General features: G+C 59.2%; 1 protein-coding gene and 1 long non-coding RNA gene across 4 annotated transcripts in view; one reads left to right on the forward strand and one right to left on the reverse strand.

The window, feature by feature from the left end:
* LOC122484842 overlaps positions 1–16,363 on the reverse strand; it is a 60,482-nt gene that overhangs the window by 42,909 nt on the left and 1,210 nt on the right. Inside the window, exon 2 of the long non-coding RNA XR_006297727.1 lies at positions 15,335–15,415. This is a non-coding gene — a long non-coding RNA (uncharacterized LOC122484842). The remainder of the gene's footprint in view (positions 1–15,334; positions 15,416–16,363) is intronic.
* Positions 4,744–15,887, forward strand: LOC122484839 (polyunsaturated fatty acid lipoxygenase ALOX12). Of its 3 annotated transcripts, none has more exons than XM_043582848.1 (14): positions 4,744–4,878; positions 5,378–5,582; positions 6,636–6,717; positions 6,800–6,922; positions 7,021–7,124; positions 7,372–7,532; positions 8,352–8,495; positions 9,248–9,457; positions 11,602–11,688; positions 11,903–12,072; positions 12,845–12,966; positions 15,011–15,111; positions 15,232–15,402; positions 15,507–15,887. In XM_043582848.1, exons 1-14 carry the CDS (start codon positions 4,744–4,746, stop codon positions 15,684–15,686), a joined length of 1,995 nt encoding a protein of 664 aa, XP_043438783.1. In that variant the 3' UTR covers positions 15,687–15,887. The 3 variants fall into 3 exon arrangements, with proteins under 3 accessions (XP_043438783.1, XP_043438784.1, XP_043438785.1); XM_043582849.1 differs by having other exon boundaries at positions 12,881–12,966; XM_043582850.1 differs by lacking the exon at positions 15,507–15,887 and having other exon boundaries at positions 15,011–15,142; positions 15,232–15,332.

The raw sequence follows: 16,363 nt of genomic DNA on the forward strand, positions 1-16,363 counted from the left end.
CTCTCTGCCCCTCCCCCGTTCATGCTCTGTCTCTCTCTGTCCCAAAAATAAATAAAAAACGTTGAAAAAAAATTAAATAAATAAATAAATAAATTAATTAATTAATTAATTACAGAAGTGCTTTGAAAAAAGAAAATAGTCTAAAGTTGGACACGGCCCTGGTACAGCCCCCTCACACCAGAGTCACACGTGGGGACCCCGCCCAAGCCTGTGTGAACTAAGAGCTTGGAAGCCCGAGGGTATGTCGTGGTTGAGGCAGGGATCCCTGTATCCCGAGAGACTGACCCTTAGACCGTGCGAGACGGTGTTTCCCTGGTCACCCCACTGAACAAGGACATAATTGAGTGACAGTGCTCAGAGGGAAGTGCTGGGCCCCTGCAGGCAGGCCGAGCAAGCCCTCAAGTGACCAATTGGAAAAACAGATGACAACGTTTCTACCCTGAAGTCAGGTCCCGTGTTTAGACGGTTTAAAGTGACATAGTTTATAATGCCATGTTTGTACGTCCAAGTTGTCCTCAAGGAACAGTGACAAATTCATACAGCCCCGTGCCCAAAGTGGGCCCCAAACGCTCATAGCGCCGGGGCGAGGGGGTCATCCTCTAGACTGGCTGTGGTCGGAACCACATTGGCACGGGAGATAGGAGGGGATGCAATTATTCTTACGTTTATGTTTAGAAAAACACTGTATTTTTTTAAATTCACTTTTTAAAAGTTTATTTATTTTGGGGGGGGAGGGCTAGAGAGAGAGGGAGAGAGGGAATCCCAAGCAGGCTCCCCACTATCAGTGCAGAGCCAGACTTGGGCCTCAAACTCTTGAACCATGAGATCATGACCTGAGCCGAAGTCAGACGGACGCTTAACCTTAACTGACAGAGCCACCCGGGCGCCCCTAGAAAAACACTTTAACAGCCTTTCCAGCTCGAACACGTAAGGGCCACCCCCCTCCCCCACAGGCCCCGGGGGAGAGTGAGAGGGCTTTGATCAAGGAGTTCACGTGCCCTGTGAAGGGAGGTGGTGGCAATGTGGGAGTCGGCTGCTGGGCCCGGAGAACGGGGCCTGGGGGTCTGGAAGAGGGGGGAGCTCGGCTTCGGTGGGCCCGTGTGGCAGGTGAGGGCCTCCCTACCGCAGAGGGCCCGGCAAACTCAATCCCGCAATAGGCCTAAGAACAAAATGATCATCATGGGGCGCCTGGGTGGCGCAGTCGGTTAAGCGTCCGACTTCAGCCAGGTCACGATCTCGCGGTCTGTGGGTTCGAGCCCCGCGTCGGGCTCTGGGCTGATGGCTCAGAGCCTGGACCCTGTTTCCGATTCTGTGTCTTCCTCTCTCTCTGCCCCTCCCCCGTTCATGCTCTGTCTCTCTCTGTCCCAAAAATAAATAAACGTTGAAAAAAAAAATTTTTAAAAAGAACAAAATGATCATCGTAAGGACAAAAAATAAAAAAAAATAAAAAAAATGAAGAGGCTTAGTTCTCCCTGTTGAAGACAAGAGGCTTCTCCACTGTTCCCTGGTCTGAGAGCATCTCTGTCAGAAAACCTTTCGTTTTAAGTTCCTTCTCCATCTCCGTAAAATGCATGGAAACCCTCTTAGAAGCTAAACAAGCTTTAGATCCAGGAATGTCTTTCCCAAGGACCCAGGATCCACCCCTTTGAAATGCCAACATCAAAGGAGATGGAGCCCCTCTCTTCTGGCTTCCGTGGGAGGCTGGAAGCCCGACTGGGGGGGCGCTCCGTGCTCCAACTTGCGGAACCAGCTGCCGTCATCAAGATACAAGAAGTCTGGGGGCGCCTGGGTGGCGCAGTCGGTTAAGCGTCCGACTTCAGCCAGGTCACGATCTCGCGGTCCGTGAGTTCGAGCCCCGTGTCGGGCTCTGGGCTGATGGCTCGGAGCCTGGAGCCTGTTTCCGATTCTGCGTCTCCCTCTCTTTCTGCCCCTCCCCCATTCATGCTCTGTCTCTCTCTGTCCCAAAAATAAATAAACATTGAAAAAAAAATTAAAAAAAAAAAAAGATACAAGAAGTCTGCTTTCCTCACGACGGGTCCTGGCAGTAACACAGACCGCCATCAGTTACCAGGTGGACTTGGGATGAATGGGGCGTGACAAAGGGTGCCGCCAAGCCTCTTACTTGAGGACTGGTTACTCTTAACTTGAGATCGTACTTGTGTGTGTGTGGCTGTATGAAAGGGACCATTTCCTTCTGTCCGTGAGTCTCTTAGCAGATTGCCTGTGAGACGTGTCATGTTCTGGTTTAAAGCGTAGTCAATAACAAAACTGTTTGGGGGCGCCTGGGGGGCTCCGTCGGTTGAGCGTCCGACCTCGGCTCAGGTCATGATCTCGCGGTCTGTGAGTTCGAGCCCCACATCGGGCTCTGTGCTGATGGCTCCGAGCCTGGGGCCTGCTTTGGATTCTCTGTCTCCTCCTCTCTGCCTCTCCCCCCACTGGTGCTCTATCTCTTTCAAAAATAAATAAATGTTCGGGGCGCCTGGGTGGCGCAGTCGGTTGAGCGCCCGACTTCGGCTCGGGTCATGATCTCGCGGTCGGTGAGTTCGAGCCCCGCGTCGGGCTCTGCGCCGACAGCCTGGAGCCTGGAGCCTGCTTTGGATTCTGTCTCTCTCTCTCTGCCCCTCCCCTGCTCATGCTCTGTCTCTCTGTATCTCTCAGAAATAAATATTTAACAAAAAGACTTTTTCAAATAATAAAACTGTTTCTTTCTCTGCAATCTTTGTGGAGGGGTTCTCCTGGGTTGGCAATTTGGGTTTTTAACTATATTTCCCCAACATAACCCACATGCTTAAAAAAGGAAAAAGAAAGGAAGTGGGAGGAAGGGCCTAGAGGAGTAAGACCCCTCATGGGAAACGGGGGTCTTTGGAGGGACACGGAAAACAGGGCAGGGAAGGGCAGAGGAACGTCCAGGAGTGACGCGGACAACATTCACCTGCGAATTCTTTCCAGTCTGTAAACAACAGAATGGTAGCAGATAAAACACACTGGCATCGTCTAAGTGTTTTAAACGTATAAACTCATGTAACATATGCCCTGCTTGGGCCTATTCTCAAATATTTACTTCCCCCTCTGCCACGTGACTCTGCAACGCACCAGACAGGGCAGAAGGGGCGTCACAAAGGGGCAGAGAAGCAGGTTCAAGTGTGGACTGACTTGGGAAGTAGGTATGAGACAAATTCTTTTATAGGCAAAAGCGACCTTTGAAGGGGGGGGGGGGTGTGGAAAAGGTCAGAGCCAGCCACTACACAGGCTGGGAACGCGAGCCATTTTATTTGGGTATTACAGAGCGGGGTGGCCCCCCAAACTGGAGGAACCGGGAGCCTGCGAATGGCAGATGCACGGTGCCGAGCACAGAGGACACAGGTGGAGAGGAGTCTCGAAAATACGAGGAAGGACGACACCCAGGGCAGATCAGACACTTCCGTGCAGCTTGGAGGCTGTTCTGCGGGTCTAGAAGCCCTCTTACCCCCAATAACCAACAGACCAAATCATTTTTGAGGGTCAGGCGCAAGAAAGCAGACTTACTTTGCTCTGGCCCAGGCCACCAGACGTACACCCCGGGGACCAAACGCTTATAAGTGACCCGGAGCCAGGTCTAGGCAGGGACCTGCGGGAGGCGTCTTCAGATTCCTGGACGACAAAGCCCCAGTCCTGGGGTCTACAGAGTCCCTAAGCAGCACCGGCCCCACCGCTGTTCCCTAGTTTCCTGCCCCGAGAGCCAGGAGAGCCACTGAGGAAATTGCTGGGGGGGAGGAGGAAAGATAAGGACAGCAGGGAAGAGGACAAAAGTGGAACTTAATGCCTAACAAAAGCCACTTACATAGAAGGTTTGAGAAGAGAACAATTCTGGTTAAGAGAAGAAGGCATCAGGGTCAGTGACGTGAAGACAAAAATTAACCTGTTACATACTGAAGGCTAAGGGACTCCGTTCACCCGGAAAGGACCAAGGTCACGGGAACTGCCCGCATATGCCGGGTTCCCGCCCGACTCCACGCTGCGCCCTAACACCTGCGTCCCTAACATCTGCAGGCACTCCGAAGGGTGGACGCCAGGAGTTTGCGCCGCCCTGCCTCGGTGAGGCCTCTGTTTCTGGTGTCCCCGGGTCCTGCAGCCAGGACGTGTGAAAACGGCCCCGGGAAGGAGAGGGGCCAGCCTTTGACCTGTCACTTTTCCAGGTTCTAGGGAACTAACTCCTGGTCATTTCTCGCAGGGCGGGGCTCCAACGCGGTAGAAACCAGGCGCCGCGGGCCCGCCGGGGTCCTTCCACCGGAGGCCAGCGCGGCCCCCCTGCCAGCCTTCCCCAGGTGCCAGCCCAGGGAGGCCGAGACCCCCTCCCCCCCTCTTCCTCCCCACTTTCCCGAAGGTCTGGAGCCTCATCCTTGCAGCCCCCGACCCTGCGGCCCCCAGCCCCCTCCCCCTCCCCGGCGGGTTGCGGCGGGCGCCTCCAGCCTGTCGGCCCCGCCCACCGGGCCCCCTTTATCTTCCCGCAGCCCCGCCCCAGCCGAGCCCCTCCCCCCCCCCCCCCCCCCCCCCCCCCCCCCCCCGCCTCAGCCGTCTCCTCCGCGCACAGGTTCGGGCTCGCCTGGGGCGGGGACTGGGGAGCGCCCGAGAGTTGCGAGGGGGCGGGGACGCAGGCCCCTCTTTAAAGGCCCGCGACCCGCCCGGAGGCGCCCCGACAGCCGCCGGCGGCCCCGGGCGATCCCGACGCGCAGGCCCCGGAGCCCGAGCTGCGGCGGGACCGCCATGGGCCGCTACCGCATCGGCGTGGCCACCGGCGCCTGGCTCTTCTCCGGGTCGCACAACCGCGTGCAGCTGTGGCTGGTCGGGGCGCGCGGGGAGGCGCGGCTTGAGCTGCGGCTGCGGCCGGCGCGGGGCCAGGTCAGACGCCCCGAGCGGGGACCCCGACCTTGGCCGGGCCTGGGCTCGCGGCGGGAGGGCGGCGGGGACGCGGGCGGCGAGCGACGGCGAGGTCGCGCCGGCGGAGACAGGAGCCGGAGCCCGGGCCGGGCTCAAGTCCCTTCTCCCTCCCGTCCTCGCAGCCTCCCCACTGGGCTTCCCCAAGTGACCCCAGAGCCGGTGTCAGTGCGGGATCGGAGGTCCCGCCAGAGGCTGCTCCGAGGGCGGGCGCGGTGACAGCTCAGGGCTGGGCCCATGTGGGCGACGACGCTCAGTCACCGATCGCTGACCCCGCGGGCCGTGCCCCGCGCGCCCTCGTCCTCCCGGGCCCGCGCCGTGCAGGTGTCCGGAGAGGGGAACAAGGGCTGCCGTCTCTGGAGGCCTTGGGCAGCGGGGGCTCCGCAAAGGCGCCCCCGACCCCCACGAAGACGGCCTCTCCCGGGCCCCTGCTCCTAAGTGTCGCGGACTGTGGCCCCCGCAGGAGGAGGAGTTCGAGCGCGACGTCCCCAAGGACCTGGGGCCCCTGCAGTTCGTGAAGCTGCGCAAACACCACTCGCTGGTGGACGACGCTTGGTTCTGTGACTGCATCACCGTGCGCGGCCCCGGAGCCTGCGAGGAGGCCACCTTCTTCCCCTGCTACCGCTGGGTGCAAGGCCAGGACGTGCTGAGCCTGCCCGAGGGCACCGGTGAGGGGTGGGGGCCGGGGAAGCGGTATGGACACTGGGGACCTCGGGGGTCCCCAGGAGGGGCTTGAAAACAGTGGGTGCTCGGCAGATGAGGTAGGGAGACGGCAAGGATCGGGGAAAAGTTCTCAGTCCCCAAGTGACACACAGAGTAAGGCGACTGGAGGGGAAGAAGGATCTGGAGAGCCCTCTTCCAATGAGGGGAAGGGGCCCGGGGGCTGCAGCACTGATGGAAAACGGAGTGGAAGGCAGGTCTCTGTGTGGCTGGACAAGTGAGGGCAGCGACAGTCAGGACAGCACGCGCGGCAGGGGACCACTCGGGGAAGACCAACCACGAACCAGGCCGAGAAAGCACGCAGACTCCGGGGAGGGACAGGGCGTACCCCGACAGCGGGCCGGAGGAGGAGGCAGTTCGGATTGGTCACTGTTCCAGACGAGTCCTGAGACCGACACGGACAGGGACGGTAAGGATGGGCGCCTGAGAGGGGGCTCCGACACAGGTGAGTGCGGGCACAGAGAAGAGCTGGAAGCCGCCCACACAGACCGACTGTGCCTCTGAGGCTAAGAAAGGTGAAGTGAGGGAGAGAAGGCCAACCCAGCAGCTCCTCGATGGCTTCTGAAGACAGCCGCAGGTGTGACAGGTGAGGGTGCAGACGTGTGAAACTGAGCCAAGCTGATACGTGGTAGAAAGAGGTGCGGTCACACGAGTGATTCAGATTTTATCAGCTTAATTAAGGTGATGAATCCAACCCCCGGTATTGATGAAATAGGGTCAGGGAGGGAAAGACAGGCTCACAGACATGGGGGACAACCATGACGTCTGTGTCTCAGGGCAAGGGCCGAGCGCAGAGGTGAGGGCCCCCGGGGAGTGCAAGGTCGGCAGGTCTGGGAAGCGCTCGTCTGGGCGACTGATCACATGAGGCGCAGGGAGAGACAGAAGCGACAGAGCAGAACGGGGCCCTCGGGCCCTGACCACCGTGGCTAAGACGAGGACAAGCAGGGGAGAGCCCAGGACCACGCAGAACCGTGTGGCCAATCACCTTCGTGTCTCCCCAGCGCGCCTGGCAGGAGACAATGCCTTGGACGTGTTCCAGAAGCATCGGGAGAAAGAGCTGAAGGAGAGACGAAGACTGTACTGGTGAGCCCTGTCCCCCCCTCCCCGGGCCCCGCCCCTCTCGCTGACGGAGACACCCTCCCTGAAGTCCCCTCCTGTCTCCCAGCTGGGCCACCTGGAAGGAAGGGTTACCCCGGACGATAGCGGCAGAACGCCAGGACGACCTGCCTCCAAACTCGAGGTTCCATGAGGAAAAGAGGCTGGACTTCGAGTGGGCGCTGAAGGCAGGGTGAGGAAGCCTGGGGCTCAGAGCGGAGCAGGGCGGGGAGACCGGACAACGGCGGGAGCGCGCGAGGGGCTGGGCTCACGTCCCCACACCCGTCCTAGGGCTCTGGAGACGGTCCTCAAGCGCGTTTACACCCTCCTGAGCTCCTGGAGCCGCCTGGAGGATTTTGACCAGATCTTCTGGGGCCAGAAGAGCGACCTGGCTGGTCAGTGGTTCCCCCAGGTCTCGATACGTCCCCGATGGCCCCGCTGGGTGACCCGCCCTTCACACCCCATAGTCCCCTTGACTCCTCAGACCCTGTCGGCCGGCCACGTCACAGAGGCCTCCAGAGTGACGAGCCAGGGGCCGCAGACAGGGTGGTCACGTGCCTGAACCACCCGGGTAGGGCCTGGAGGGGAGGGACATCCGGGAGGTGACAAATACCCCCTCCTCCACTCCCCCTGGCCCCACAGAGAGGGTTCACCACTGCTGGCGGGACGATGAACTTTTCGGCTACCAGTTCCTCAACGGCGCCAACCCCATGGTGCTGAGACGCTCCGCCTCCCTGCCCTCCCGGCTGGTGCTGCCCTCGGGGACCGAGGCGCTGGGGGCCCAGCTGGAGAGAGAACTCCAGGTACTCGGTCTCCTTGGCCGTGTGGGCGGGGGAAGCGGTGAAGGCGAGGGACCAAAGATGGGTCAGGGGAAGGGAGGCCTGGTCGCCCACTGTGCCGGGCTGCGGGGCCCCGTGCACAGAGCCTAAGGATGACAAAGCGTGGAGACGGGTGCCGCGAGGAGCTCCCGGCACGGAGGGGAAACCGGACGAATTCCCAGGGCCCCGGCGGGGCCGGAGACGTTAGCAGGGACGATGACGTTCCCTGGCTGACGTCATACTCCCAACACCGGCACCGCGGGCAGGGACGAAGGTGAAGAAGGCACCGCCAGTGGGCGAGACCTGGGGAGGCTGCCTGGAGGAGAGCAGGGTCTGGAAGGGCCACGCGGGTGTGCGCACGTGCCGGCTGGATTCGGTGGCGGCCGTGGCCGGGGGCCCTCTGTGCGGCGCTCGGACGAAAAGGAGACATTTGGACGGGAAGCGAAAGAGCGTTTGCCGAGCTGGTGGGGACCAAACACAGGGAGCAGAGCACCGAGGGGTGACGGCGAAGGGGACCGGCCAGCCTGGCAAAAGGACAGCTTCCGGTACCCGTAACACAGACCGGGCCGGACGCGGGCCCGGCTCTGAGCCCAGATCCGCTAACCGCACGTGACGCTCCGTTTCTTGGCTCAGCGAACCTGACGGGGTGGGACCAAACGCTCCGGTCCTGCCAGCGGGGCTCTGGTGCCGACACAGGATGATGGCAAGAAGCTAGATCAAGGCCGTCGCCTGGCCTCTGCCCCGGCCCCCCCGGGGGTGCGCCGTCAACCGTAACCGTGGGCGCGTCCCTCCTCCTCCCCGCAGAGCGGTTCCCTGTTTGAGGCTGACTTCAGCCTGCTGGACGGAATCCCGGCCAACGTGATCCGAGGAGAGAAGCAGTACCTGGCCGCCCCCCTCGTCATGCTCCAGATGCGGCCCGAGGGGAAGCTGCTGCCCGTGGTCATCCAGGTGAGGCGCCCTGGGCACCCCCTCCCCACACGGCTCTGTCCGCCCGACCTCTGCTCCCAGCTTCTTTGTCCCTCACCCCCACCTCACTCAGAGCGGCCGGTCCGCCTGTCACTCTTGGCTTGCTGGCTCACCCAACTGGAAGTTCCCGTTCTGTTCGAGAGCCATACTGGCCTTCTGGATTCTCATCCTGTACCCGGTGGTTCTCAAACTTTCGTGGGCATCACAGTCACGGGAGGGCCTGTTCAAACACAGGTGGCCGGGTCCCCCCACCAGACTTTCGGGTCCAGTAGGTCTGGGGGTAGGAACTGGGAATCTGCATTTCTAACAAGTTCCAAAGCTGCTGCTGGTTTGGGGGCCACACTCTGAGAGACCTCTCCTCTCTCTGGGGCCCCTGACTCAACACCCATTGTCTCGCGAGTCCCTTTCTCCCGCGGTTCTCGACGGTCCGGTCCGTCACCGAGTCCTGCCCACCGTCTCACACACCCAGCTTCTCCTTCCCATTGCCCGCCCTTGCTCGGGCCCAGGCTTGCTGGGCCCCCTGCTTCTGACGCTCCTGCATTCGCCCCACCATCTGGGCACCCCGGTGCGCAGCGCAGGTGGGAGGCAGGGTAGGAGGGGGCCTTGGTCTTCCTCCTAGACCCTAACCTGCAGGGAGCAACACCTTCCGTACTTGGCCGTGGCCGCCCCCGGAGCCGAGCAGAATGCCACACAGCAGGCGGAAGTTCAGTAACTGTCTGATTTCCTTCTTGCAGATCCAGCCCCCCAGCCCCAGCTGCCCCGCGCCCCCGCTGTTCCTGCCCTCGGATCCCCCGCTCGCCTGGCTCCTGGCAAAGATCTGGGTCCGCAATTCCGATTTCCAGCTGCACCAGCTCCAGTATCATCTGCTCAACACTCACCTGGTGGCCGAGGTCATCGCCGTGGCCACCATGAGGTGCCTCCCAGGGCTGCACCCCGTCTTCAAGGTACGTCCTCTCCCCTCCGTGCCCCGGTTCACAACCCCAGAGAGAGGAGACGGCCCAATGCCAAGTGGCGCCGCGGGAACACAAAAACGTTTACATCAGCTTGTGAACGAAAGCGGGGAGACGAGGAGCAAGACTGTACAGCCTGAAACCCGTGTGTTAATGACGTCGAGTCACTTAACGTTTCTTCGGGAACGCTCTGAAATTCTCAGGGAGCTGACGATGTAGCGATGAGCCTGGAGTACAGCTGGAATGTTGTTAGTAAGACAGCAGCCTTGTCCCTGCCTTTGGAGAGTCACTGTTCGGCCAGGAAGGCAAGTGACGCCCCAGAGAGCCACCCGGGAGAACAGTCACTGGGCCTGGAATTTGACGTCACCAGAGACAGCCTATGAGCACCACGGAACTCACGGGGAATGTTCTGCTGCGACCGAAGAGCGTGCTGAGTCAGAACAGATCGAAAGGCCGGGAGAACGCCCCAGCAGGCTACCTGTACCTGCCCAGGACCGGCGCACAGAGACACGCGCTGGCAAGGTGGGGGCGGGAATGAAAATCGAAAAGAAGTCAGAGACTCCGTGGAGGGAGGGGACAACGGCCGCAGTGATCCCGGGTGGGAGACTGGAGACAGGCTGGAGGTCCACGCTCCCACGACACCTGGGAGCCCACAGGGTGGGGGGAACGCCCTAGAAGGCGGTGAAATTTTATAAAACAGCGAGTTCAGGATCCATGGCTAGGCAGAAGGCAGCAAAGTAAGCCTCGTGCTTGCTTAAAAATGTTCTCAACGTCTTGATGGCACTTTAGGTACAGGGACGTGGCGGGGAGGGACAAAGCTGATACCAGCTTCTGAACGAGGCTGGTTGTCAGCAAAACGGCAAGGTCAGGAGAAGAGCCGGTCTGGAAGCAAGGACGGGGTGTCCAGTTTTAAATACGGGGCGCCGAAGTGTCGGCAGGTTGGCACGTGAGTCCCCGCCGTGGGGTTTCAGACAAGAGGGACACCAGCGTGTGCAATCGAGTCTCAGATCTTGCCGGTCTCGTGATGCCTCCGCGTCGCCGTCTTCCGCCCTTCTGGAGTGGGTTAGGCTTCTATTCACGCTCGCGACCCCCCGTCACTAGCGCAGCCCTGTCCCCGCCTCGCCCCGCTCATCACTACGCTGCCCCGAGGCACGTCAGCCCCACGGGAGAGCGAAGCTGCTAACGCTGCTAACGTCACAAAGGTTCCTCCCGCAGCCTCTGGATCTGGATGCGGGGACAGACTGGAATCCTGACCTTGGCACCTCCCAGATGCGCGCTCAGGGTCCTTGACTCCAAGCGGGGATGACGGGAGCTCCGCTGTGGGTTTGTGAGGGGATATGAGGACGTAACGCCACAGCGTGCCACAGGCTGAAAGCCACAAAGCACATTCGCTCTTGTGATTATTGTGGCTGTTATGAGGGTTGTTGGCCCTCGGGGATCTCCTCTCCCCCTGTGGACTTGGGGCTTTCTAGGACACTCAGGGATCACCGGGGTCATTCCCCGCGTGCAGCATCTACAGTGCAGATGAACCCCACACTTCAGGAACCTGCACGTGACCTGGGCGGAAGTAACACAAAACAGTCTGAGATCAAAGAAACGCGTGTGGGGGTCAGACGGCCTTCTTCATGCCTAATAAAAAGCAGTTTCTTAAAGCTATTAAGATTAGAGAGGCCTAACCGCCAACCTGGGGCTGGGGCAGATGTGACGACGCCCCCCCCCCCACACCAGTGTAAGCAGGCAGCTCAGTATGGCCCCTCCCACGACTCACGGAACCCCCCCCCCCAAAAGGCGCCTCCCCTGGACTGCAGCGCCAGATGGGGGCGTGGCTCTGCAAACGAGCAGAGAGGCTGATTTAAGCTAGGAGTATGTGCACGATAGAAACATAAAAGAAAATAAAAGGACACGTACACTCAAGGCAGGAGTAATGAAGAGCAGTGGTAACAGCCGCAGCCCCAGCCTGACTCCCGGGGCAGCAGAGGGCAGGAGAGCGAGTGCTCAGGGACGCACAGACAGGCCTGTCCCCGCAGCACCAGGGAGGAAAGCGTCCGGGGGGAGAGGGCCACCAGGCCTGGCGCCACACCCCACGAGGAGAGACCCCAGCGTGGCCTCCCTAACCCCCCCACCCCCCTCCACCCCAGCTCCTGATCCCGCACATCCGCTATACCTTGGAAATCAACACCCGGGCCAGATCCCAGCTCATCTCGGAAGGAGGAATATTTGATAAGGTAAGGAGGTGATGGGCCACGGGGTGGGGCTCATCACCCAGCATTCCGTGACCTCCCGCCACTTCCAGGATCCCAGACGGTGGGAGCGTCCTGGCCCTAAACCCACGCGCCTGTCCCTCTAAGCTCGTGTCTTTAAATGTGGAACCCCACCTCCGAGCCCCTGCACACCGTGCTCGGTCTTTTCCCTCAAGGCCTCTCTTCTCTCTTGTCGCAGGCGGTGAGCACTGGCGGAGGGGGCCACGTGCACTTGCTCCGTCGGGCCATGGCCCAGCTGACCTACAGCTCCCTCTGTCCTCCTGACGACCTGGCTGCGCGGGGCCTGCTGGGAATCCCAAGTGCCCTCTACGCCCACGACGCCCTACGGCTCTGGGAGATCATTGCCCGGTGGGTGAGAGTGGCGGCTGGGAAATGCAGGGGCTTTGGGGAGGGGGCCAGCGGGGCTCTGACCTGAGGTCAGCATGGGACAAAACTCCCACATGAAACCTAGAAGGTCCAGGGGCGCCTGGGGGGCTCGGTCGGTTAAGTGTCCGACTTTGGAAGGTCCAGACAGGAGGCGCAGGAGCCCAGTCCTGGGGAGACAGGAAGAGTCAGGAGGCAGTGGACGTGGCAGGAAGGGTGGGCAGGTAAAGCACGGGGTCTGGTGGAGTCGGGGATTCTGTCAGAAGAATGCCTTTTTCAGCCGGGGGTCCAGAATTCTTTTTTTTTTTTCCCTGTTTATATATTTATTCGTTTTAACGTTTATTTGTATTTTTGAGAGACAGAGATAGAGCAAGAGCGGGAGAGGGGGAGGGGCAGAGAGAGAGGGAGACACAGAATCCGAAGGAGGCTCCGGGCACGGAGCTGTCAGCACACAGCCCGACGCGGGGCTCGAACCCATGAACCGTGAGATCGTGACCCGAGCCGAAGCCGGACGCTCGACCGACTGAGCACCCAGGTGCCCCACGAGTCCAGAACTCTTAAAACTAATGGCACACGTTTCCTTCCTCTCTAAACTAGCGTTTGGAAAGAGCTAGGGAACGTCCCCCAAGACAACGCCGGTGAGACCTGTCCCCACAAACAGTGAGCGTCAGCTGGGCAGAGGCCGCAGGAAGGGAGTAGAGGTCAGAGGCTGGCGCCTTCTCCCCTCAAGGAGCTCAGCCCCTTCTCCTCTGGGCAGGTACGTGCAGGGCATCGTCCGCCTTTTCTACCACAGGGACGACGTCGTGAGAGGGGACCCTGAGCTGCAGGCCTGGTGCCGGGAGATCACCGAGGTGGGGCTGTGCCAGGCCCAGGACCGAGGTAGGACCCCCCCCCATCGCGGTCCTGCCCCTCTGGGTTCAGGCCCCAACCCCTCACCACACCCCCCTCTCCAGCCACGCATGAAGCTTCGGAATCCCGTTCCGAACTGAAGATAATTCCAGATACCCAGGGACTGTCCCCCGCAGAGACCCTGGCCATCAATCTTTACTGCCATCCCCTAGCCCGAGTCACAGATGCCCCTAATCCGCCACAGCACGGGGGCCCGAGAAGACCAGGACCACAGCCAGGGAGGGACGTGCCCGGGTCCCGCTGGGGCTCCCGTGCTCTCCTCCTGGTTATTCTCCTACATGCGACACAAACGGGGTGACTTTCCCACCGAGGCCCGGGGCCCGGCACTCAGCTTCCCCGCCTTCTCCTCCTGCTTCTGTGCACACGCTCTGGGCGTACTGCACACGCCCACGGTGCACGGTCACATCTGGGGCACACTCAGCAGCGTCCGCGCCTTGGCACAGACCTGAACTCCATGCACTGGCCCTCGGGGTCCCGGTTCCGAGGCCAATCGGGCCTCCCTTCCCCTCGGCCGAGATCTAGCCTCCGCCGTTGGCGCCCCCACCTGCGCTTTAACCTCTGGGGAAGACACAGACAGCTTTTCTCAGCTTTTGGCGGGTCCATCCTCCCTCTCCAGCACACACGGGCCAGCAGGGACCGCTTGAAATCATCCTTCGGGCATCCTGCGTCCGGGGAGCCGCTCTGGCCGGGCCCTGGGGGTACAGTGGGCGATAAACCAATGCCTACACTCCCCCTTCCGGGGCAAACTTTCCCTGGTACACCTCAGTCCCAGAAAACCCTTCTTCCTCTCCCTGGCCATCTCCTCCCAACCACCATCTACATCTGGAAGATAAAAATAAACACTCATATGGCAGCTTTAATCTCCCCCGACTGCCTCTCATTCTATCTTTTCCCCTCTCCCCCCCCCCCCACCCCACCCCGGTTCTCATGGTGCTCTTTGCCTAATTTTCCCGATAGCCTTTCTAGAGGAAATGTGCGAAAATTAAAAACAGCTTGAGAAAAGCAGTCAGGACCCGGAGTTCAAGGTCAGCCTCTGCCTTTTCCCAAAGACGGGATCCTGCCCAGCAGGTTAATCTCTCTGGTCTTTGATTTTTTTCTAATCTACAGAAGGGGAGTGATTATATATGTTCCTCTTAACAGGATAATTGGGTCTCTGAGTCCCCACCTCCACTGTAAAACCAGTGGCCCGAGACAACCTTTGTGGAAACCCTCTCTTGGCCATGACACCATGGACACGGGACTTCTCATAATCCTCACCTTGTGACTCAGACACTTATAATGCCCTTGTTCCAGAGTAGGAGGAAGCATCCCTAAATTCTTAACCCCCTTTTGAGGCAGAAGATATTCCATCGGTCAGAGCTGTTCACCCCCAACCCTTCCGTAATAATAATAATTATTATTTATTGAGAATTTATAATGTATTAGGTGACTTCAATGCATTACCTCTTTTATAAGGCAGGTGGCATCCACACTTTACAGGTGAAGAAACCGGGGTTCAGAGAGATTAAGTCATTGGTCTAAGGCACCCAAATATTATTGCTTGAACCTGAACTGAAACTCACATCTAATGCAAATATATTTGAATAAAGGAACAAATACCCATCAATGCCAAAACACAGGTGACCCTTAAATAACGCAGGGGTGAGAGCACCGACCCTCCCTCACACACCCAGCAGTTACAAATCTGCATCTACGTTCTGACTCCCCCCAAAACTTCACTACCAAGAGCCTACCATTGACCGGAAGCTTTACCAGTAACATAAACAGTCAATTAGCATGTATTTTGTGTGTTCTATGCTATCACATGCTGTATTCTGACGATAAAGCGAGCTAGGGAAAAGAAAACGTCAAGAAAACCGTAAGGAGCATACATTTGTAATACCGTACGGTAAATAACCCACACATAAGCGGACCTGTGCAGTTCAACCCCGAGCGGTGCAGACATCCCAAGACTTCAGCCTTCAGGTTTCTCCTCTCCGGCCGTAGCCTCCAAACCCCCTTCCTCTCTGCCCAGGTTTCCCTGCCTCCTTCCAGTCCCAGAGTCAGCTCTGTCATTTCCTTACGATGTGCGTCTTCACTTGCACTGCCCAGCACGGGGCCATCAACCAGGGCCAGGTATGACAGCCGGCAGCCCGGGTCCCCGAAGGCAAGTGTCGGACCTTGGGATTCCCAAGGGAAAGACGGGGGTTCCAAGCAGAAGTACCAGGACCCTAGGCTTGCAGTTTCTTCCCCCAGCTGGACTGGTACGCCTGGGTCCCTAACGCCCCGTGCACCATGCGGATGCCCCCACCCACGACCAAGGAAGACGTGAAAATGGCCACAGTGATGGGCTCACTACCTGACATCCGACAGGCCTGTCTTCAAATGACCATCACGTGGCACCTGGGTCGCCGCCAGCCAGACATGGTGAGACAGGACTCTGGGAAAAGTCAGAAGGGAGACATGAGAGTGAGGGTCTGCATGCTTCTGCCTTTGGACTAGAAACTGACCGACGCTCTGTTCTTTCCCAGGTACCTCTGGGGCACCACAAAGAAAAGTATTTCTCAAGCCCCAAGGCCAAGGCTGTACTAAGCCAATTCCAAACAGATCTGGAAAACTTAGAAAGAGAGATCACAGCCCGGAATGCACAAGTGGACCTGCCCTACGACTACCTGAGGCCCAGCCGCATAGAGAACAGTGTTACCATCTGAGCTCTAGGGCGCCCCCGCCTGGAGGCCTTCAGATCCGCGCTAGTGCCAATGCTTCATCTGGAATTTCCAGGAGTCCAGTCTCTGCTGCTAAAGCTCTACTCTCTCCCCCCAACTAAAGCCCCCACGTCAGTATCCCACCAGTCCGGGGGGGCTGCAAACCTTCTCTGTAAAGGGCCAGCAATAAATGTCTCAGGCTTTGCAGGCCACGCGGTCTCTGTCACAACCACTTAACGGTCCCGAAAGGGCACAAAAGCAGCCACAGACGATAGGTCACTGGAATGAGGTGTCACTGTGCTCCTGTAAAACTGTACTTATGAGCCGTGAAATATGAACTTCAAAGTGTCACAAAACGGTCTTCTTCTTTTGGCTTAGTCAACCGTTTAGAAATGCAAGAAAACCTGGTGTTTTGCTGGATGGACCCACACAGACTGTGGGCTCGATTTAACCCGCAGTGGGGGGACCTGCCTGGGGCTGCTCTGCGCTAGCCTGAGGCACCGCCCCGACTCTGCAAAAACGGTTCCAGAGAACCTCTCGGAGGTTTCTTGGATAAATCAACTACCTCAACTAATTCTCCTTTCCCAGGAGCTAGACTTCCTGTGGAGTGGCCAACTTAAATCTTCCTGCCTCTGTTTTCTGGCAACGTCCCCTCCACCCTGTTCCCCCTATTTGCACACCTA

The sequence above is a fragment of the Prionailurus bengalensis genome, chromosome E1 (assembly GCF_016509475.1).
Source record: "Prionailurus bengalensis isolate Pbe53 chromosome E1, Fcat_Pben_1.1_paternal_pri, whole genome shotgun sequence".
In the NCBI taxonomy this organism is placed as follows: Eukaryota; Metazoa; Chordata; class Mammalia; order Carnivora; family Felidae; genus Prionailurus; species Prionailurus bengalensis.

Bases quoted from the DNA above. Each gene is read 5' to 3' on its own strand.
- LOC122484839 (XM_043582848.1), top strand. From the start codon at position 4,744: ATGGGCCGCTACCGCATCGGCGTGGCCACCGGCGCCTGGCTCTTCTCC. The intron at 7,125-7,371 runs GTCAGTGGTTCC...CTGGCCCCACAG, and splicing joins CCAGAAGAGCGACCTGGCTG to AGAGGGTTCACCACTGCTGG. The intron at 12,967-15,010 runs GTAGGACCCCCC...CTCTCTGCCCAG, and splicing joins GTGCCAGGCCCAGGACCGAG to GTTTCCCTGCCTCCTTCCAG.